The sequence below is a fragment of the Canis lupus genome, chromosome 25 (assembly GCF_003254725.2).
Source record: "Canis lupus dingo isolate Sandy chromosome 25, ASM325472v2, whole genome shotgun sequence".
NCBI classification, from domain to species: domain Eukaryota; kingdom Metazoa; phylum Chordata; class Mammalia; order Carnivora; family Canidae; genus Canis; species Canis lupus.
In genome coordinates, this window is record NC_064267.1 from 14,126,144 (window position 1) to 14,144,978 (window position 18,835).

Below are 18,835 nucleotides of genomic sequence, written 5' to 3' on the forward strand. Positions count from 1 at the left end.
TTTCCACTTGAATAAAACAAAACAAAATGAAACTCTATGATAAAATTATTCTAAGTTAGTTTACCTGAGCAGTTTCTATTTTCAACTTGTCAATATTGAGGGTGTTTCTCTGTAATCCACTGGCAGCCAGTGACAGAAGCTGCTTCAGAGCTTTAATATCTTCTTGTACTTTAAGCATGGCTTTTGAAGACATTCTACTAATTTCTTCTTGTACCTGTTTTTGCTCCTTCACAAATTTCCTAAAAAGATACATAAAATTGAACTTTAAGAAAAAAATACACCATTGGTTTCCCACAGGAAAAAAGTACATTTATGATAGGTTGGTCAGAGTCCTAGTGTTTCAGAAGGAAATATTAAAAATCCATCTACGGTTCACATGCTTTTTTCAGAATGACAGTAACAAAATTTTAATTCCTGTTATTCTGTTTTCTCTTGAGTTTATAGGAATATTGAAATTTTTATCCAACTTAAAATATTTAAGAGGAAGAAGCGATTTTCCCCCTAAAATATATTCTACTATTCTTCAATATGACTTATCTAATTATATTTCACACTTACTGGAGATTTTCAACATCCTGGCAGATGACAGGAGGTAGATTTTCATCCTTCAGTGCTTTACTATCCCTAAGAAAAAAGCCACAGATGTATTAAAGGCATTAACAGTATAAAAAGCTGACAGCTGAGTTTCACTAGAGCATATGTTGAAAAGAAAATAAAGCAAATATTCCCTCTCAAAAATTCTATGACTGACATATTTAGTTAAAAAAATCAAAGCATTCATTAAAGAAGGTCTATAAAATTTCTTGTAACAAGATGCTCACTATATTTTACTTTATTTTAATAAATTCAATTTGTTCAACAAAATGAAACCTAGGAATAGCTTAACAGAATCATAAATATTTAATGAGATAGGAATAAGTGAAACTTGACATGTTGTAATGTAATTATGAAATAAATTTCAGTCACAGATTTGCTACTTGGCAAACCTCAGTCTCTTCCAGCTTCCTCATTCATATAATAGAGTTAAACAAGTTGTTTTGGAGGTATGAACTGGATCATTTATTTATATATGTTGTATTTAATGTAATATAAATTAGGTGAGAAAATATAAGTAGTAGTAAAAATAGTGATCTTTACACATATGATGTATATGGAGGCTTTTTCTCCATCAGAAAATAAATGGTACTAGTATAGTTATTTATAAAAGGTATATATATGTAAAATTAGGTAGAAAACATTCTAGAAAGAACTGGTTATAAATTTTCCTAATGATTAAAAACTACAGATTTAACCTTCCAAAATCTTTCCAGAGCTTATGTTTATTTTAGTTTAGACAAAAACTGATTCAAATATTTTTTCTTCTAAATGACTATAAAGTTTCATTTACTTACAACCATACCATTTGCCTATAATTTAATATATAAAATTCTTCAATGAAAATGTTTTAAAAGTTAAATTGTAAACTTACTCTGGTCTTGTTCCTGTTTTATCACCTAGAAAATTTAAGAAGTTTCATGTAAAAACAGGTCATTTAACAATGTACTCCCAATTCAAGTTTTAATTTAATACAAACTAAGGTATAAATATAAAAACTGCTAAGTATTTCTTAGACTGCCTCTTACATATATGTGAGGTCATGATGTCATGGAGATATGTTTGTGTACATATAGATAATTACATAGCTGATTTGTATCTATTTCTTTCAAGGGCAAGAATCTTCCTCTTTCAACTCTGATGAAAAATATTCTTGTGTAGCGCAGTTTAACTGTTCAGAGTGAGGTTCTCTATCAGTTTAGAACACTAAAAGATGTCAGATTACTGGATGTCTCTAAATATTTAACAAAAGCAATTTTTTTAAAGTTGAAGTTTTTAATGTGTGTAGATATATCAACTTTCTAACATCTGTTTAATAGTTCATTAATAGTATATATCTAAAAGTAGAAAAGTAAAAATGCTCCATCAGCAAAATGCAGTGATTCACTTTCTGCTTTTCAAAAATGTATTTCATGTTACAAAATAAAACCTGCTTAATTAAGAAAATACAGGAACACACAAAATTTCATCCCACCAGAAAATTTCAATGATCCTCTTACAACCTATTTCTGCACTTATACACACATTTTTTTTAAGATTTTATTTATTTATTCATGAGAGACACAGAAAGAGAGGCAGAGACATAGGCAGAGGGAGAAGCAGACTCCCTGTGGGGGGCCCAATGCAGGACTCAATCCCAGGACCCCAGGATCACAACCTGAGCCAAAGGCACACACTCAACCACTGAGCTACCTAGGTGCCCCTATGCACACATTTTTAAAAGCAATCAGGATGACTGTAAGTTATGTTAACATATTTTCTCAGCATGCTGCATTAAGTCTTTTCCATGTCACTTAACATGATTTTAAGTGATCACAGGATACTGATAACATAGCTGTATCAGAACCTTTATGCACAACCTTCTTCTTAACATATGAGCATTCACTATATAAACAATAGTGCTAGAGTCAATGTCTTTAAATCTCCAAATACTTGTCATGACTTTATTTATATTCCAAAAAAGAGGAATTTATAGGTCAAAGATTATATCAGGGAAAGCCTTTGATATATTATCAAACTGATCCTTTAAAACAATTGTTCCAATTTATCTTCCCATCTACTATAAGTGTACCTTTTCCATCACACCCTCAACAATGAACATATTTTTTTAAAACAATTCCTGCCAGTATATAAATGAAAAATGCCACTTCATTATAACCTAAATTCACACTTCTGACAGCACTAAGCAAAACATTTCAAATGTTAGACAAGTCTATTTCTCCTTTAGTGAATGGCCAATCAGGGTATTTGTATATCTTTGAGATATGTTTCTTACTGACTTCTAAGAGCTATTTCAACATTAAGCATATGAATTGTCATATATATATATGAGATATATATCATATACATATCTCATATATATATATGTATATTACGTGTCTATTTCTAGAATCAGACACTAATTTTAAGATACATCTCAATTTCAGATGTTAAAATGTAAAAAATTGAGCACCTAGAAATCAAGTATTTTACTTCTGATTTGCCATTTACCGTTTGCCTTTGTCCATCAGCTTTGTTTTGTTTGCCTCTTTAGTCCAACTACAATTTATTTTTCCGTATTTTGTATTTCACTGATTCTAAGATCTTTCTCACTCATAGTTAAACATTTCTGAAATTGGACCCATGTTCTATAGATGGGTGTCTTCGACTGGATAAGACACAGTTATATAAAGTAGGGATTTCATTTTTTTTTCCAAATAGTTCAACTTTTTTACTGATTAATGTACTATTTTGCTCTTTCTTTGATATTCTGTTTCATTGTATTTACAGAAGTTTATATACAGATAGACCTGAGTATATAAAATTTAGGCTTATTTTTAGCTTACCATGGGCCCTGACTAGTCTGTCTCGCTCTGTGTCTATAATACCTGGACTGCTATAAAAGCTCCGTAACAGCACTCCGTATCTGTTCTTGCTTTCCTGCACATTATCTTCCACATGGCTACCACAATGCTCTTCTTCAAATATGTATCTCATATCAAAACTCTAGTGGGTCTCAACTGTCCTCAGTGTAATTCCAAAACTGCTTAATGTGGCACACATGGCCCTACGGCCCTTTGCCGACCTCTGGAATCTGATCTTTCTGTTGTAGCTTGCTGGTCTTCCAGCAGTTCTTCAAAAGAGCAAAGATCATCCTCATTTCTAGGTCTTGCTCCATGCTGCCACTCACAGATCATTGTTTCCTACTACTCTTTATCTGATCAAACCCAATATTGCAGGTCAAGACTAACTGATATAGCTGCTAGAGAAACCAAGAAATCCTTGAGATTAAAAAAGAATCCCTTGATACACAGAGGAGGTTAAAGGGAACTGGACATAATACATCAGTTTCAAGTCACATGCACTTATTCTTCATATTCCTTTTGTTCAACTCTAAGGCACAACAGAAGAGGAAGACAATTGGGGAGGAGGCAGGGGGAAAAGAAGAGAAATTAACTCTTTCCATTTCTCTTACTCTTTTGCCTCAATTGGTTCTTTTAACATGAAGGTTAAAAGCGATTACAATAAAGAAACAGTTTCATAATTAAAATAAAAGTAGTTGGACAGTACCCAGACTGCTCCAGCAGAGTAACAAATAAGCTGCTAAAACACCTAAGATTATTCTTCTAATTTTGGAGTTGCTACAAAGAAAACTAAGTAAAACAAGAGAGAAACCCCTATGTTTAAAAATCAATTTCCAAAGAAAAATAATCCCAAATTTTCAAAATTTAAAAGGATTTTAGGATTGCTAACTTTTAAAACAGTACTTCACCCTAGAATAGTATCTCTATATAATAAAATCCACATCCAAATAAAAAAATTCTTACATAGACATATAAACACAGCATTTTTACACCTTCATCTATTACCTCATTCTAAGTTCTCCATAAGAGTTTAATACAATATGCATGAATATACCCTAGTGAAACAGGCTTTCATCAGAGGCAGAAGAGATATTGCAAAACAAAACAAAAAATCAAGCAGAGACTCAACAAAACTAAAAAACTTTTCAAAATGAACCTGGATTGATAATTTTTATTTTATTTATTTTATTTTTATTATTATTTTTTTAAGATTTATTTACTTATGATAGACATAGAGAGAGAGAGAGAGGCAGAGACACAGGAGGAGGGAGAAGCAGGCCCATGCTGGGAGCCTGATGTGGGACTCGATCTCGGGACTCCAGGATCGCGCCCTGGGCCAAAGGCAGATGCTAAACCACTGAGCCACCCAGGGATCCCCTGGATTGGTAATTTTTAAAAAGAATATTCAGCATGGCAAGAGCGCAACAAGAAGGGTATTTTCATACTGGTTGGTGGGAAATAAATTGGTAAAACATTTCTGGAAAGTAATTTGACAATATATGCCAAGAATCTCCAAGACCGTCCTTCTCTTTAAGCCAATGATTCAGTTTCTAGGTATTAAAAAAAAAAAAAAACTCACCAAAAATATGAATGGAAATTTATAAGAAAAGCAAACACCTAGAGAGTATTTACTATGTGCCTGGCTCTGAGGTTTTATAAATAGTAATCCTCAGACCAACACTGAAGTAGGTACTGTTATTTTCTTGCACTTTACAGATAAAGAAACTAAACCAGAGGGATAAATAACAAGGTCACAGAGCTTGTAAATAGGATTTGAAGACTGGCAATTTCAGCTCAAGTCTACACCCTTAAACTACAATACCATGTTGCCTCTCCCTATAAAGATGCTCAATATGTTGATACTTGCTAGAATTAAAAATGAAAATGAACACTAATAATAGAATGATGGTAGACTGAAATATCTATCCATTCACAGAGCTGACATTAAGCAGCAGTAAGGGATCCCTGGGTGGCGCAGCAGTTTGGCGCCTGCCTTTGGCCCAGGGCACGATCCTGGAGACCCAGGATCGAATCCCACATCAGGCTCCCGGTGCATGGAGCCTGCTTCTCCCTCTGCCTATGTCTCTGCCTCTCTCTCTCTCTCTCTCTCTCTCTGTGACTATCATAAATAAATAAAAAATTAAAAAAAAAAAAAGTTTAAGCAGCAGTAAAATATTTCTAAAGAATTACGGAATTGACAAATACTTAGGAAATAATGCTGTAACACATGAGAAAGAACAGGTTAAAAAGCAATACAGTTGACCTTTGAACAATGTAGGTATTAGGGGTCCCAATTCCCCAGGGAGCTGAAAATCCACACATAATTTTTGACCCCCCCCAAATCTTAATAGTTGCTTACTGTTGACCAGAAATTTTACTGATAATATAAACAATTAACACACATTTTGTATGTTATATGTACTATATACTGTATTCTTACAATAAAATAAGATAGAGAAAAGAAAATATTAAGAAAATCATAAGGAAAACACATTTATAGTACTCCACTGTTATTTATTGGAAAAAATCCACATGCAACTGGATCTGCACAGTTCAAAGTGTGTATTCAAGGGTCAACTTGTATACCGTATATTTGTGCATCTCAACTTAAGAATATATATTAATACACATATTAAGACAGCTACATAAGAGATGCACGTACAAAACTCAATTTTCTACAAAAATAAAATCTTAAACACACAAAATCTGTGGAATATAAAGCAAATTTAAAAGTAAAAACTTTATTAGTGAATATAACTAAAAATCTTCCTGACATAGGAATTTAAGTTACTGTTAGAACGTAACATTACTTACTTTTTTTATCTGATGAACTACTAAAATCAATACCACCAAGGCCTTCATTGCCTGTAGTTGAAGTAGCCGCTGTGGTTCCCAAAGTCAATCCTAACGCATTCTGTCCAAGTCCTACAAATAAGCCAAATATAATTTACAAAGTTCATTGGAAGTCTTTATATTGATTTTTCCTTAGAGACCAAAGCTCTCAAATAGTTTTAAGTTGGATCCTATTTTTCTTCTTACTGGATTTAAGCAAATAACAAGGAGTAAGTCTGGAGCTGGATTCAATAGTATATGTAGTTTGGATAATGTAATTTTAATTACTTTTTAGGTAATTTTTTTAAGTGTAGTAGATGCACAACGTCACATGAGTATAGAGCAGTGATTTGACAAGTCTATACACTATGCTATGTTCACCACGAGTGTCACTACCCCATACAACCTTTTTACAATACCACCAACTATATTCCCTAGGCTATACCTTTCATGCTTCTGACTTACTCCGTAACTGGAAACCTGTACCCCGTGCTCCCCACCCACTCACCTTTGCCCATTCTGCCTATCCTCCAAACCTACCCTATCTGGTAAACATCAGTTTGATCTATATATTGATGGGTCTATCAATTTTTCTTTACTAAAAAGGTCAGAGTGTATCTGTTAATTCAATATATGTGGACATGTTAATTTACTTGTTTTTTTAAACCCTCTCTTAAAAAAGCAGTTTTAGTTTGTTTATTTTCAGATGAATACTTCTTGTCTTCCAATCAGGCTTTGGAATTACATACTTTTAAAATAATCTAGAATTGGATGTGTTAATTCATTTGATGGGCATTTACAATGTGCATGTATATATGAAATCATCATGCTCTACACTTTATAATTTTCACTTCTCAATTATACCGCAATAAAGCTGGTGATGGATAAATTAAATAATATAATAATGATCTGTAAGACTTCAGTATAACATAAAGCAAATAGTTTTACTATTAAATTTTAAACTGATTGGTGGAAGCCTTACAGTTCAAATATCATCAAATTTCATACTCCAAGCATTTTTAACAAAACTTTAATGAACAAAGTAGACTTCATTTATTTAAATCCTACCTCACTGACAAAAGGAATTGAAGGCGCTAGACTATATAGTTAATCTTAAGTCAATAATGTATGTTTGTGAATCAAGTTGCAAAATTTTAAAAACCATGCATTGGTAAATCATCTAAGTCCATGCACACCCAAGCTGACACAACTGTGGCTCTTTTGGACAAGATGCTATCTACTTTTATTTTATTTTTTTTTTAATTTTATTTATTTATGATAGTCACAGAGAGAGAGAGAGAGAGAGGCAGAGACATAGGCAGAGGGAGAAGCAGGCTCCATGCACCAGGAGCCCGACGTGGGATTCGATCCTGGGTCTCCAGGATCACGCCCTAGGCCAAAGGCAGGCGCCAAACCGCTGCGCCACCCAGGGATCCCTTTTAAAACAGAGGAAGCAGTAGGATGTACTGGGTAAGAGCATCGGATAACTGAAAACTAGATTAAATACTGGCAATGTGTGAAAAAAATACAGCTTACCGTTAATTTTTTTAAAAAGTCAACGGCATCTTTAGGTTAGAAAAGCCATAAATTAAATACTGACGTGTGTCTAGAGCCTAACAAAAATTAGAACAGACCTAAAAACTCATTAGCAGAGCAAAAACAATCCTCTACCTCCCCTTTCTATTAATTTTATGTTCTGCTCTCATAGGAATCTTTGGGAAGGATGTTTAAGTACTTATCCTGCAAAGAAATGTATGTTACAGTCATCCAAAGATTTGGTTGTTAGGGACATTTTGAATACCTACAAGGTTAGACAATAGTGACAAAGATAAATATTTGAAAGATCAATGTAAACTTGAACACTACAAATTTTTACAGGTTATCTTCACCAACTTTTTTCCCCATTCACTGGCCCAGAGTTCCTTCATTAAATTTAGTATCTGAATAGAGCACCTGCAAGAACCCTATGTTTAAAACACCAGGCCATACTCCATTTCTCCCACACAACCAAGTATTAGACATCTATTAGGTGTTCAGTAAAACTTCTGAAAGTAAATAGCTGTTGCAAATAAACATATGTATTATTGGAAATTCTGTGATTTCAACATCTTACTAATTTTTCCTAACTAAATCGTTAAACAGAAATTCTTGATGTTATATTGCTATCTGAGATCATTACACAATGTTTTCATAGCAGAGGAAAGCTTTTCTCACTGCTACATTATATTATTGTATTACATTATATATATTCTATCATGTTTAATCTATTATTTATTTCCAATATTCAAAACATCTGGAGAATCCTTAACATGAAACTAATTTCAAAATAAGCATGAAATGAAAAATCAATCCAAGATAGAAAATATTAAAGATTCTCTGCCTAGAGAACTGATACTTTAGGCTTTTTTGCCTGACTGTAATGAATTTAATACAGGTGTTCTAAAACCTTGCCTTCAAAGCATGCTAATACCCTTTCAGTCTATCTGTAATGGAAAGCCATTCTTAAAACCAGGACTTACAAGGTCAAGTTGTTTTACAATGAACTTAGATACTCAATGATCCAAGACTATGCAACTGCCATTTTTAAAAAGACAAGTTTCTCTAGAATAGTTTACTACAGTCTCCTTCAACAGGCCCTTCTTTGCTTCTTTATCTAGTCAGTCAATATTGGGAAGCAGAAAAATTCAATTCTACAATGTGTAAGATGTCCAATTATGTATGGAAAACATTTTATAATTCAGTTTTCATACTAAACGAAAAACATACAGGTTAAAGAGACAAAGTGATCTGTTCAAAAGGTCAAAATACAAAGTAAATTTTAAAATAAATATTTACAATTTCGGAAAATGAATATCATCAATTACCTGATGTTGCTGTATTTGAACTCTGGAAAAGCGAACCTCCCAAACCAGCTAAGGCTCCACCTAAGGAAAGGCTTGTTGAGGAGCTAGTAGTTGTGGCTGTTGTTCCACCCAAATTATTTAGGGTAAATCCTGTAGATGCTATAAAAAGTGAAATTTTAAGGCTTTAGAAGGAAACAACATTTCTAAGAACACCAGAAAAACTACAAAACATGTCCAACAACAACAAAAAACCAAAAACAAACAAATCAGCCAACCTCATATCCATGATAAAATTCACACTTGGGAAAAACTACTCACTAAAGATAAAATTATATATACTTAAGAATAAAGAAAAATAGTACCTTCAAAGCAAAAGCTAGTGAAAGGAGTAAGAGTTCTGGGTAATACTAGACTGGTATCAGGTAACTGATTCTGGATTGTCATAAAGAGTTTTCAACCCAGGATACCAATTTCGCCTTCAAAATGGAATGAATCCTAAGCCAGGCAAGGTTTATACAGACTCCTTATCCTTTCTTGTCATCAAAATACTCCTTGAAAACAAAGTGGATATTAATAGTTTTACATTTTACCTCTCACCTGGTCCCTGCTTTGCTCTGTAAATAGAGACCAACTTCCAAGATGGCCCCAGCTGCCATTTAGTAGGTCAAAATTGCTGAATGATTGAAATAAAAACTTTCCAAAATCAGTTATCTTTAATAAAGGTGGATATCTATATACATGAGCCAAAAACAAAATAAAATTCAACCATAAAATGTCACTTTTTGCATTCTGCCTCACCTGATGGAGTTGATGTCAGAGCAGACGAAAGAGTAAGACCACTAGCTGAGGTAGAAGTAATAGGTAGAGCAAATGGTGTGGCAGATGCGGCAGGTTTAGTGAATCCTAAACTGAAACCTGTTGTAGACGTAGACGTAGTGGCTGGTGTTCCTAGGTCAAACAAACAGACAAATCCTATTTTACCATAACTGTGTATGTATTATACCAGTTTCGATTAGGATCCCTAAAAGTTTGTGATTCTACTTTTGTAGATAAAAGAAAGATTTATGTATTTGTATATGTATGAAAGAGGAAAACATAAAAGTTGGGACCAGATCATACTGAATACTTAAAACAGGACCCTGTGATTTAAGAAAGGCAAAAATCAGTCCAATCAATGTGGTAATATTAAAATCCAATTTTAGTTCTACCCCTGGATTTACCCAAAACAGCATTTATCCTTCCTTTCTCTATACTTAGCAGAAAGATATTCCTCCCCTCCAAAAATATTTGAACCATTCTCCACTGCTTCCTCTTCCTTCTGTTTCTGTCAGCTCCTGCTACCACACCTTTCAGACTGCTTTTGTCCATCTCCTTCTTCCATCCACTTCTTAAATGATACTGCCTACAGCTCCAGGCCTGCTCCCATACTTCCTAACTGCAGATTTCCAACTACAGGAACATGAGTCTAAATGTACACCTATCAGAGCCTCCATTGGTTAGCTTTACTTGGATATCTCTTCCCTCTGCACCTCTACATCTCTCTATACAAATACTTTCCTGAATCCCCTGCCATGGTCCACTCAGTTGCTCAAGCCAGAAACCATATGACCCCGAGGTCCCTTCCTCCTGTATTCTATTAGTCACAAATCGTGTCAATTCTACTGCAGAAATATCCCTGGAGTACAAGCATCCGCAAAAACACTAGCTCAGGGGCACCGGGATGCTCAGTGGTTGAGTATCTGCCTTTGGCTCAGGTCATGATCTGGGAGTCCTGGGATCAAGTGTCACACCAGGCTCCCTGTAGGGAGCCTGCTTCTCCCTCTGCCTGTGTCTCTGTCTCTCTCTGTATGTCTCTCATGAATAATAAAATCTTTAAAAACAAAAACAAAAATCCTTAGCTCAGGTCATCTCCCTCTCAAGAACTATTATAATAACCTCTTAATTTGTTTCTGTGCTATCAGCCTAACCTTTAATACATATGTTCTTGGAATTAGTTCAGTTACTTTGAAAACAAGAAAACACACACAAAAAAAATAATACCCTGGTGATTCTCCCTGACTGAAAGCTCTCACTAGCTCTATACTATCTCTACAGTAGCATCTAAAGGCCTGGCACACAACCACCTTTCCTATCTAGTCCTAACATACTCCTCACTTCCCCTCTCCCTACTATTCCCACTTCTGAATCCTAACTCCAAGAACCAAGTACTTTTCCTATTCCCCTGGATCCCTTTATGATTAGGCCTTTCCACTCCTCCATCAGCAATGTTTCCTGTCCCCAAAATAAATTCCTGCTTTTTTCTTCCTCTGCCTTCCTTGATGCCTTTCATTTATCTGTTAGAGCATATAAGAACATATTACTATACCTGCAAATCACCTTCACCTCATAACCATGAACAATGCCTTGTTCATGCAACTCAGCAGTTCTTGACATTATCAGTACAATCCTCACCATCAGTACCATCACCACACCTACAGCTAATAGGAAATGTTCAAAGTATTATGTATACCTAAGGCAAGAATCAGGAAGTAGTAGCTGCTTAAAAGAATTATATATATATATATATATATATATATATATATATATATATATATATATATATATATAGACCTGCATTTTGGCTTCTCTTCAAAGCACTAAGCAGCTGCCAGAAATTAAAACTTCTGGATTGCCCTTACCACAACCAGAAGTTCCTGCCAGGATACAGTGCTTTAAAATCCTGTAGAGGTTCTACAATCTCAGAAAAATAAGAGAATCCAAATGCTTCCCCCTGAAGCCAATCCTGTCCAAATCTCTAGTAGTAAATAGATGTGTTACGCTTTCTGCTAATAACAGGTGAGTATCATCCAAATGAAGAAAGGCTACCATCTTTAGTTTATTTAAATTTTTTACTTAATTTTACTTAATTGTAACTGAGTTTCCTCACTGTCCTTTCATTCATTCATTTCCTTTGACATTATTAACTGCCATCCTACTCACTCACATCCTCTTTGGCATATCACTACAGCGAACAATGATGTTTTGGGGCTGGAAGGGAATCCAAAAACTTTTTAGTCCAATACATTCATTTTATAGATAACTAAAAGCTGCCAGATACATGACTACCTAAGACCTCACAATGATTTGAGGTACAAGCAGGGTTTAATTCCAAGACTTCTGGCCCATAGTTTGTTGCTTCCCCCCCCCTCCCAAAAGGACGCAATGACTACAAAATACAATGTGAAATAAATCTCTACAGAAAAACCATTTCTGTATTTAAGGTTTCTTTCTGAATTAAAAAGTAATGGACTTTTTAAAAAAAACTCCAATATCAAAAGGTTCTGTGGTGAGTCAGTGTCTGTGATCTATACCCCAGCTCTGTGAGATTTAAGAGAAGAGTAGAAAACCCTGTGGTTTTCTGGGATCTTTCCTCAAAAATTCTTACCCAGAGTTAATCCTGTAGTTATAGTTGTTGCTATTCCTGGGGACAAAAAGAAATAAAATTTAATCGTCAATGGAAGATGGCATATTTTGGGGTTTATCACAATGGCAAGACTTGGAGTCATCCTCAGAGTGTAATAACACTACAACAACCAGTATCCTCCACCATAACCACTAATACAAATGTTCTTCCTATAGCACTGGCTTTCAATATTACAGGCTGTATATAATTTGATAAATTAGGGAATATTTATAAATGCAAACAACTCCTGCTTATAACAACATTAGGCAAGGAGGAAAAAAAGCTACTCCAAGCAAACACTGGCACACAGAATTGTATCAAGTAGTTCACTGGCTGGTCTATTTACTCCTGCAGTTCTTTCATTTTCTATGTGTGGCTGTGAAAAGATGCAACTCAAAGCTAGAGGGTCAATGCAAAAAGCAGTAACAGAGACCAAGAGGCCCTGAGGGTAGAGAACAAAAGAGTAAACAAGGAAGTAAACTTTTTAAACGGCAGCACCAGTGAAAGGTATTTTTAGTAACAAAATATCTTCAAGTATTAAAAAACAAACAGGATTTTATTATTGAAACGTCTACCAGAAAACTTGACCTCTTGCCCTTTTCTCATTGAAACAATTGTTTTAATAATACAAAAACTTAACACATCTCTAAGGAAGGTAAATTATGTTATAGCAAGACAGGATCTGCTGGTCCTACATATGCAAATTAATCAATGTCCAAATTGGTAAACTTATCGTCACTAAGGTAAAACACCGCATTATATAATCTAACATAAAAATTAATTTACTATATTTAAAGAGGTATGTCTTTTGTCAAAGTATACTCCAAAAAAAGTTATTAAACAAAGAGAGATCTTATTTCTTTAAATATATTTTCCTTTTTCAGATTTTTTTTTAAGATTTTATTTCTTTTTTCATGAGAGAAAGAGAGAGAAGCAGAAGCAGAGAGAGAGAAGCAGGCTCCCCGAGGACCCTGGGATCATGCCCAGAGAAGAAGGTAGATGTTTAACCAACTGAGCCACCTAGATACCCTATTTATTTATTTTAGAGGGAGAGCTTGAGTGTACAAGCGAGGAGGGCAGAGGTCTAGGAGAAGAGATAGAATCTAAGGAGACTTTCCACTGAGCCTGAACAGGGCTCATTCTAAGACCATGAGATCATGACCTGAGCAGAAATCAAGAGTTGGATGCTTAACCAACTGACCTACCCAGGCACCCCTAAATGTGTGCTTTCCTTCTTTACATTAAAATAGATTATAACCAATGTTAGGCCTATCACTGGCCCTTAATTCCACATCCCTCTATATTTTTTCATCGTACTATTTACCATTTTTTAGATCTGTCGCCAATGACAATCCTTGTAAAGGAAAGAGTTATAAAAGAGAACTTAAAAAAGAATACCCATACCAACTCCCTGCAAGTGGGACAATCCTCCTTACCTGTATTTGTTCCTCCTAGAGTGAACCCAGTGGTAGGTTTTGATCCAAAGAGCCCAGTTCCAAAACCACCTGAAGGAGCAGATGTAGTTGCAGGAGTTGCAGTGCTTCCAAGAGTTCCAAAATTGAGCCCCACAGAAGTGTTGCTTGTTTATAAAAAACACAAAAAAAGTCTACTAGAGCCATTAAGTACCTTCTTTCATTTAACATATTTAATATATCTCCATAGAATACAAAAGGGATTAACTATTTTTAAGCAATCAAATTCAAATATTTTCCTGTTCTCTTTTAAAATAAGTACACACAAAATTAGTCTCAAAAAATATGAGACTGGTCTTCAAAAAAAGCATAATCCATAACAATTAAGATTTCAGGTCCCAAATAATCATAAACAGCATCACACATATACTGCTTTCATAAGTTTTATTGAAAGCTAGCATACTTTAATATGGCCACAAGGAAATCCTATGAATGTAGGTCATTTTCCCCTTAAATGACTCATGTACAGTTTATATCTCTAAATTCACCTGTTCTTCCCCAACTACTAATGATATGAGGAAAAATAAAACATACTCAGAAATAGAAAAGTTATCCTAAATTCCCTTTGCCACCTCTCTGTTACTTATCACCATATTCATGGAGTAGGGTGGGGGAAGAGGGGGTTGCAGTTACTTTTCTTGCCACCAAAACAGCAATAAGAACTGGAGTAGGGGTGGGAAGAGGAAGACGACTAAACATAACCTGGCAAGAGTAAAATGCAAAGTAAGATTACCCTCTATCCAGATTATGTGTTCATCAGCAGAAATACACTTTAGAGTTTTTGAAAGCTTAAAAAGAACAGCTGATAATAACAACTGATGTGAACAAAGTTCACAACTTTCAACTGTTCTCATCAAAACTCAGGGACTCATATTTGCTATCTACAGTGGGAGAGCAAATTATAAAAATAAAAATTCTTGACAATTTGACACTCCAAAAATTGTGTGGAAGAGTCAAGAGAGATTATAACAACACATAACATAATGGGAGATCCATTCATCCTACATAGGTTTCTTTATTAGGTCGGCCTGCTCTTCCATACAGACACAATCTCCATAAGAGAAGCCAAGATCAATTTTAAAAAGCTTAAAAGTCTGAGACATTTCAACTTAAGGAGGCAGCAGTGTTCCAGTACCAGCTCCCCAATGTCCTGGGTCCTGTGTTACATCACTTAGCCTTTTTCATCCTCTAATTCCTCGTGTGCAAAATGGGAATAATAGTGCCCACTTAACAGATGTTTTGCAATAGATTAAGAGATTATGCATGATGAATTCACTTAATAAATGTTGTTACTACTTTCGTCATTAGGAACACTTATAAATTCAATTAAACACATTATATACAAGGTATTATGCCAGCCAAGCACTGTGAGAACAGAACCTGAATCAGTCATCAAAACTGAGTAGGAGGGGAAAAAAGGGAGCATACCCTAAGTTTATCACTTATTTTAAAACAAGCTCTATGAGCATAATAGGTGTGTGAAGTACAGAGGGTTAGCAGGACAAGGCTACAAGGTCTCACCAACAAAGCACAAATCTTTAAACACTTAATCAACTGAATTAAAAGGGTATTTTAATAAACACTGGCAAATTCTGAAGACCCCAAATTAAGAAAATGTTTATTATGCTCTCCTTCCTCCCAAATAATTCACTGATCCCATTTGGTTTTACTGCTATTCCACAAATATACAAAAGATGTACAGTTAAATTATGTATTTTTAGACAATTAAAATACCTAAAATTTCTTGACAACTTAAGATAACTGAAGACACTATGAAGTGTTTCATAACTAAAGGTGAAAACATTACCAAAGAAATACATCAAAGTGGTATTAGAAAAGCAAAAGAGAACTTCCTCTGTGGCAGAGAAATTTACTTATTTTAACAAAAGGTACCCCCAGACAGGAACAATTTTTGCCTCAACCCACTATTATCTGCCAATAACTCATCAGAATGTGTTACAGAAAAGCCAAGTTGACTCCAGCAGGTCAGGAATAAGGTTTTAACTTCTCCAGCATGCCCTAATGTGGACTTAAAAAGTAACATTTATTGAACACTTACCAAGTGCCAGATATGATGCTAAGTACTCTATACGCTTTACCTCATTCAACAACTCAGTGAGATAAATATATCCCTTTTCCAGATGTGGGAACTGAGGCATGGGGAGTAACTTCGCTAAAATGATTTACTTAAGAGACCAAATCACCAGATGGCACTTGGGGCAGTTAGGTCTCCAAACCAGTATTCCACCAGACAAGTGTTAGACTGTCTTTCCTTTCATTTATCTAAGCCCTTCTAAAATTTTTGTTTATTTATTTTTATTTTTTTATTTTTTAGATTTTTTATTTATTTATTCATGAGAGACACATAAAGAGAGAGAGAAGCAGAGACACAGGCAGAGGGAGAAGCAGGCTCCCTGCAAGGAGCCCGATGTGGAACTCGACCCCAGGTCCCCAGGATCACACCCTGAGCCGCAGACGGCACTAAACCGCTGCGCCATCAGGGCTGCCCAAATTTTTGTTTTTTAAATTTTATTTAAGTAACCTCTACACCCGGCATGGGGCTTGAACTCACCATCCAGAGATCAAGAGTTGCATGTTGTTCTGACTGAAGCAGGCACCCCTTATCTAAGCCCTTCCGAAGACTATGTACATGTTTATAGCTGATCACTAATAAATCTTTTACTCATTCAACAAATATTTATTAAAGTCCTCTCCACAGGAGCTGTCATAGGGATTGAGAATGGAGTGGTAAATAAGACTCAGATTCTGACGTCAGGAAGTTTCCAGTCAGAGAGAAAGAGATTAACCAATCATTCATTCTCTCAAAAAATGTGTACTGAGCTCCACTGTGTCTCCAGAAAAAAACAGTACGAAAAGGTATTCGCTGTCATGGAGCTTCCATTCTATCGCTGGGATCAGAAAGTAAGTCTACAAAAAACACAGTAAACTGATACAACTGTGATAGGTACTATGTTACAAGGTACAATGAGGATGGAAACCTCCTCTACATTTGCAGATCTAGAGACCTCTCTGGAGATGTCAACATGTGAGTCCCAGAAGTATACACCAGCTTGGTATGTAAGGCAGGAGGTGGGAGGAGAATTCCAATCAGTGGGACCTGCCCCCAAATGGGAAGCGGTTTGGCCAAGCCCAGCTGAGAAACTGAGAAAATGCACTAGTTGCTACAGCAGCATTTTTCAACCTAAGATTAAGAGCCATTAGGAATATAAGATCAATGTAGCCAATCACAATCAGCATTTTAAAAAATAAAATGGAACAGAACAGGAAATATCAAGGTGCATCACATAAAGTAAGGGTAAATATCTTTCTTTGAAACTCTGTTTCAGTTATTTCTTTGTACTGGATAATGATGTAAACTTATTTTTTTCATAGAAGCTCTGTATTACTGAATTGGAGCAAACTGAAAGGAGGAGATGGGCTTAGAGTGAGTCTGAAGAGATTCCAGAATATTTGGGTTTTATGTGTAATGGTAAGATGTATTTTTACTTCATTCCAAGGATAATGAAAAATCATGAAAGGTAGGCAATGGGAATTTTAAAAAGTGACTCTGACTATAATGTGGTAAAAAAAAAAAAAAAAAAAAAGACTGACATCTCCACTGAATTAATCAAAGCAGGAGATGAGAAACAGTTGTCATCAAATACGAGAAGGGTTACTGGATGAAAACCTGGAAGATATCCTAAGTGTTTTCATAAGAATGTAAGCTTAAGGAGAGCAGGACCCTAATTTATCTCATCACCTAAGACAGAGTCTAGCACACAGGAGTGTGTTCAATAAATATCTGTCCATGAATGACACAAGCTTGAAACAGGGTGGTGGCCCTGGGAGCAAAACCAATGGGAAGTCAATTATCAGGCCTTGTTAATTAGGGTGCAGAGGGATCCACAAGTGGATGTTAAAGGAAATCCCCAGATTTTTTACTTGACTATGTAGTCTCTGCCCCCCCGCCTTAAAACAACAAAGGTATTTTTGCCTTTTTAATCTGCAATCATATCCCTTAAGCTTCAGGCGATACCTTGAAACACTTTCTGTGCACACCTCTTGATTTAATGAGCTCCACCTCTATCTCTAAAAGACTGAATTCTAAAGATGCAATCTCTCACCACAAAGCTGACTTTCAGCTCTTCTCACGGACTCTTTCTGGACCTCCGCTAGCTGTACGTACGTCGGCACCGCCCGAAGCGGTGGTTCAGCAGGTTGCACAAAAACGATAAATATGCTACCGACATTTTTTTCGGTATCAGCAGAAGACCATGGGAGTCATCACGACACGGCTCTCACGTATGCTAATTTGCACAAAATGTCCCAAATTACCACCAGTGAATGCTGCAAGACTTACTTAAAACAGGAAAGAACAGCAAGAAAGGAACCTTCGTACCTTCGTGAGGTACGAAGGTTCGAGCTCGTTTAAAATACCACGAAATCATTAAAGCGCTGGGATGTCCAAGACCCTACCTACACCCCGCTTCGGGAACTGAATCACCAGAGGTAAACTTCTAACTGCCCTCCTTGAAATGTTCTAGGAATCGTCGTGTGCCGCACGCCCCGAGTAAGCCAGGATGCCGTTCACACGCCTCTGCCTCAGACTGCCGGACCGCGCGGCGCGGGCTCGGCGGGAGACCCCAGGCCCTTCCCGCAGCCAGAGCCCGGGCGGTGGACACCGGGTGCGGATGCGGCGGGGACCCGCGGGGACGCGCGTGGACGCGGGGGCCTCCCAGCCCGGAGCCCGCCCGGGCCGCCGCACGGAAGCCAGCGGGAGGGGAGAGGGACGGGCCCGCCCACCCCGGG

The 18,835-nt window shown here is 36.1% G+C and overlaps 1 protein-coding gene across 3 annotated transcripts in view; it reads right to left on the reverse strand.

Annotated features, from left to right (window-relative positions):
- The window catches only part of NUP58 (nucleoporin 58), a 52,706-nt gene that overhangs the window by 33,496 nt on the left and 375 nt on the right, over positions 1-18,835 (reverse strand). For 2 of the 3 annotated variants that reach the window (XM_025462687.3, XM_025462684.3), the window contains exons 2-9: positions 13,991-14,133; positions 12,537-12,572; positions 9,911-10,060; positions 9,134-9,271; positions 6,252-6,362; positions 1,469-1,493; positions 559-624; positions 65-239 (exon numbers count right to left, since the gene is read on the reverse strand). In XM_025462687.3, coding sequence (XP_025318472.1) covers positions 65-239; positions 559-624; positions 1,469-1,493; positions 6,252-6,362; positions 9,134-9,271; positions 9,911-10,060; positions 12,537-12,572; positions 13,991-14,133 — 844 coding nt within the window. The remainder of the gene's footprint in view (positions 1-64; positions 240-558; positions 625-1,468; positions 1,494-6,251; positions 6,363-9,133; positions 9,272-9,910; positions 10,061-12,536; positions 12,573-13,990; positions 14,134-18,835) is intronic. The other variant, XM_025462686.3, reaches the window with a different exon arrangement.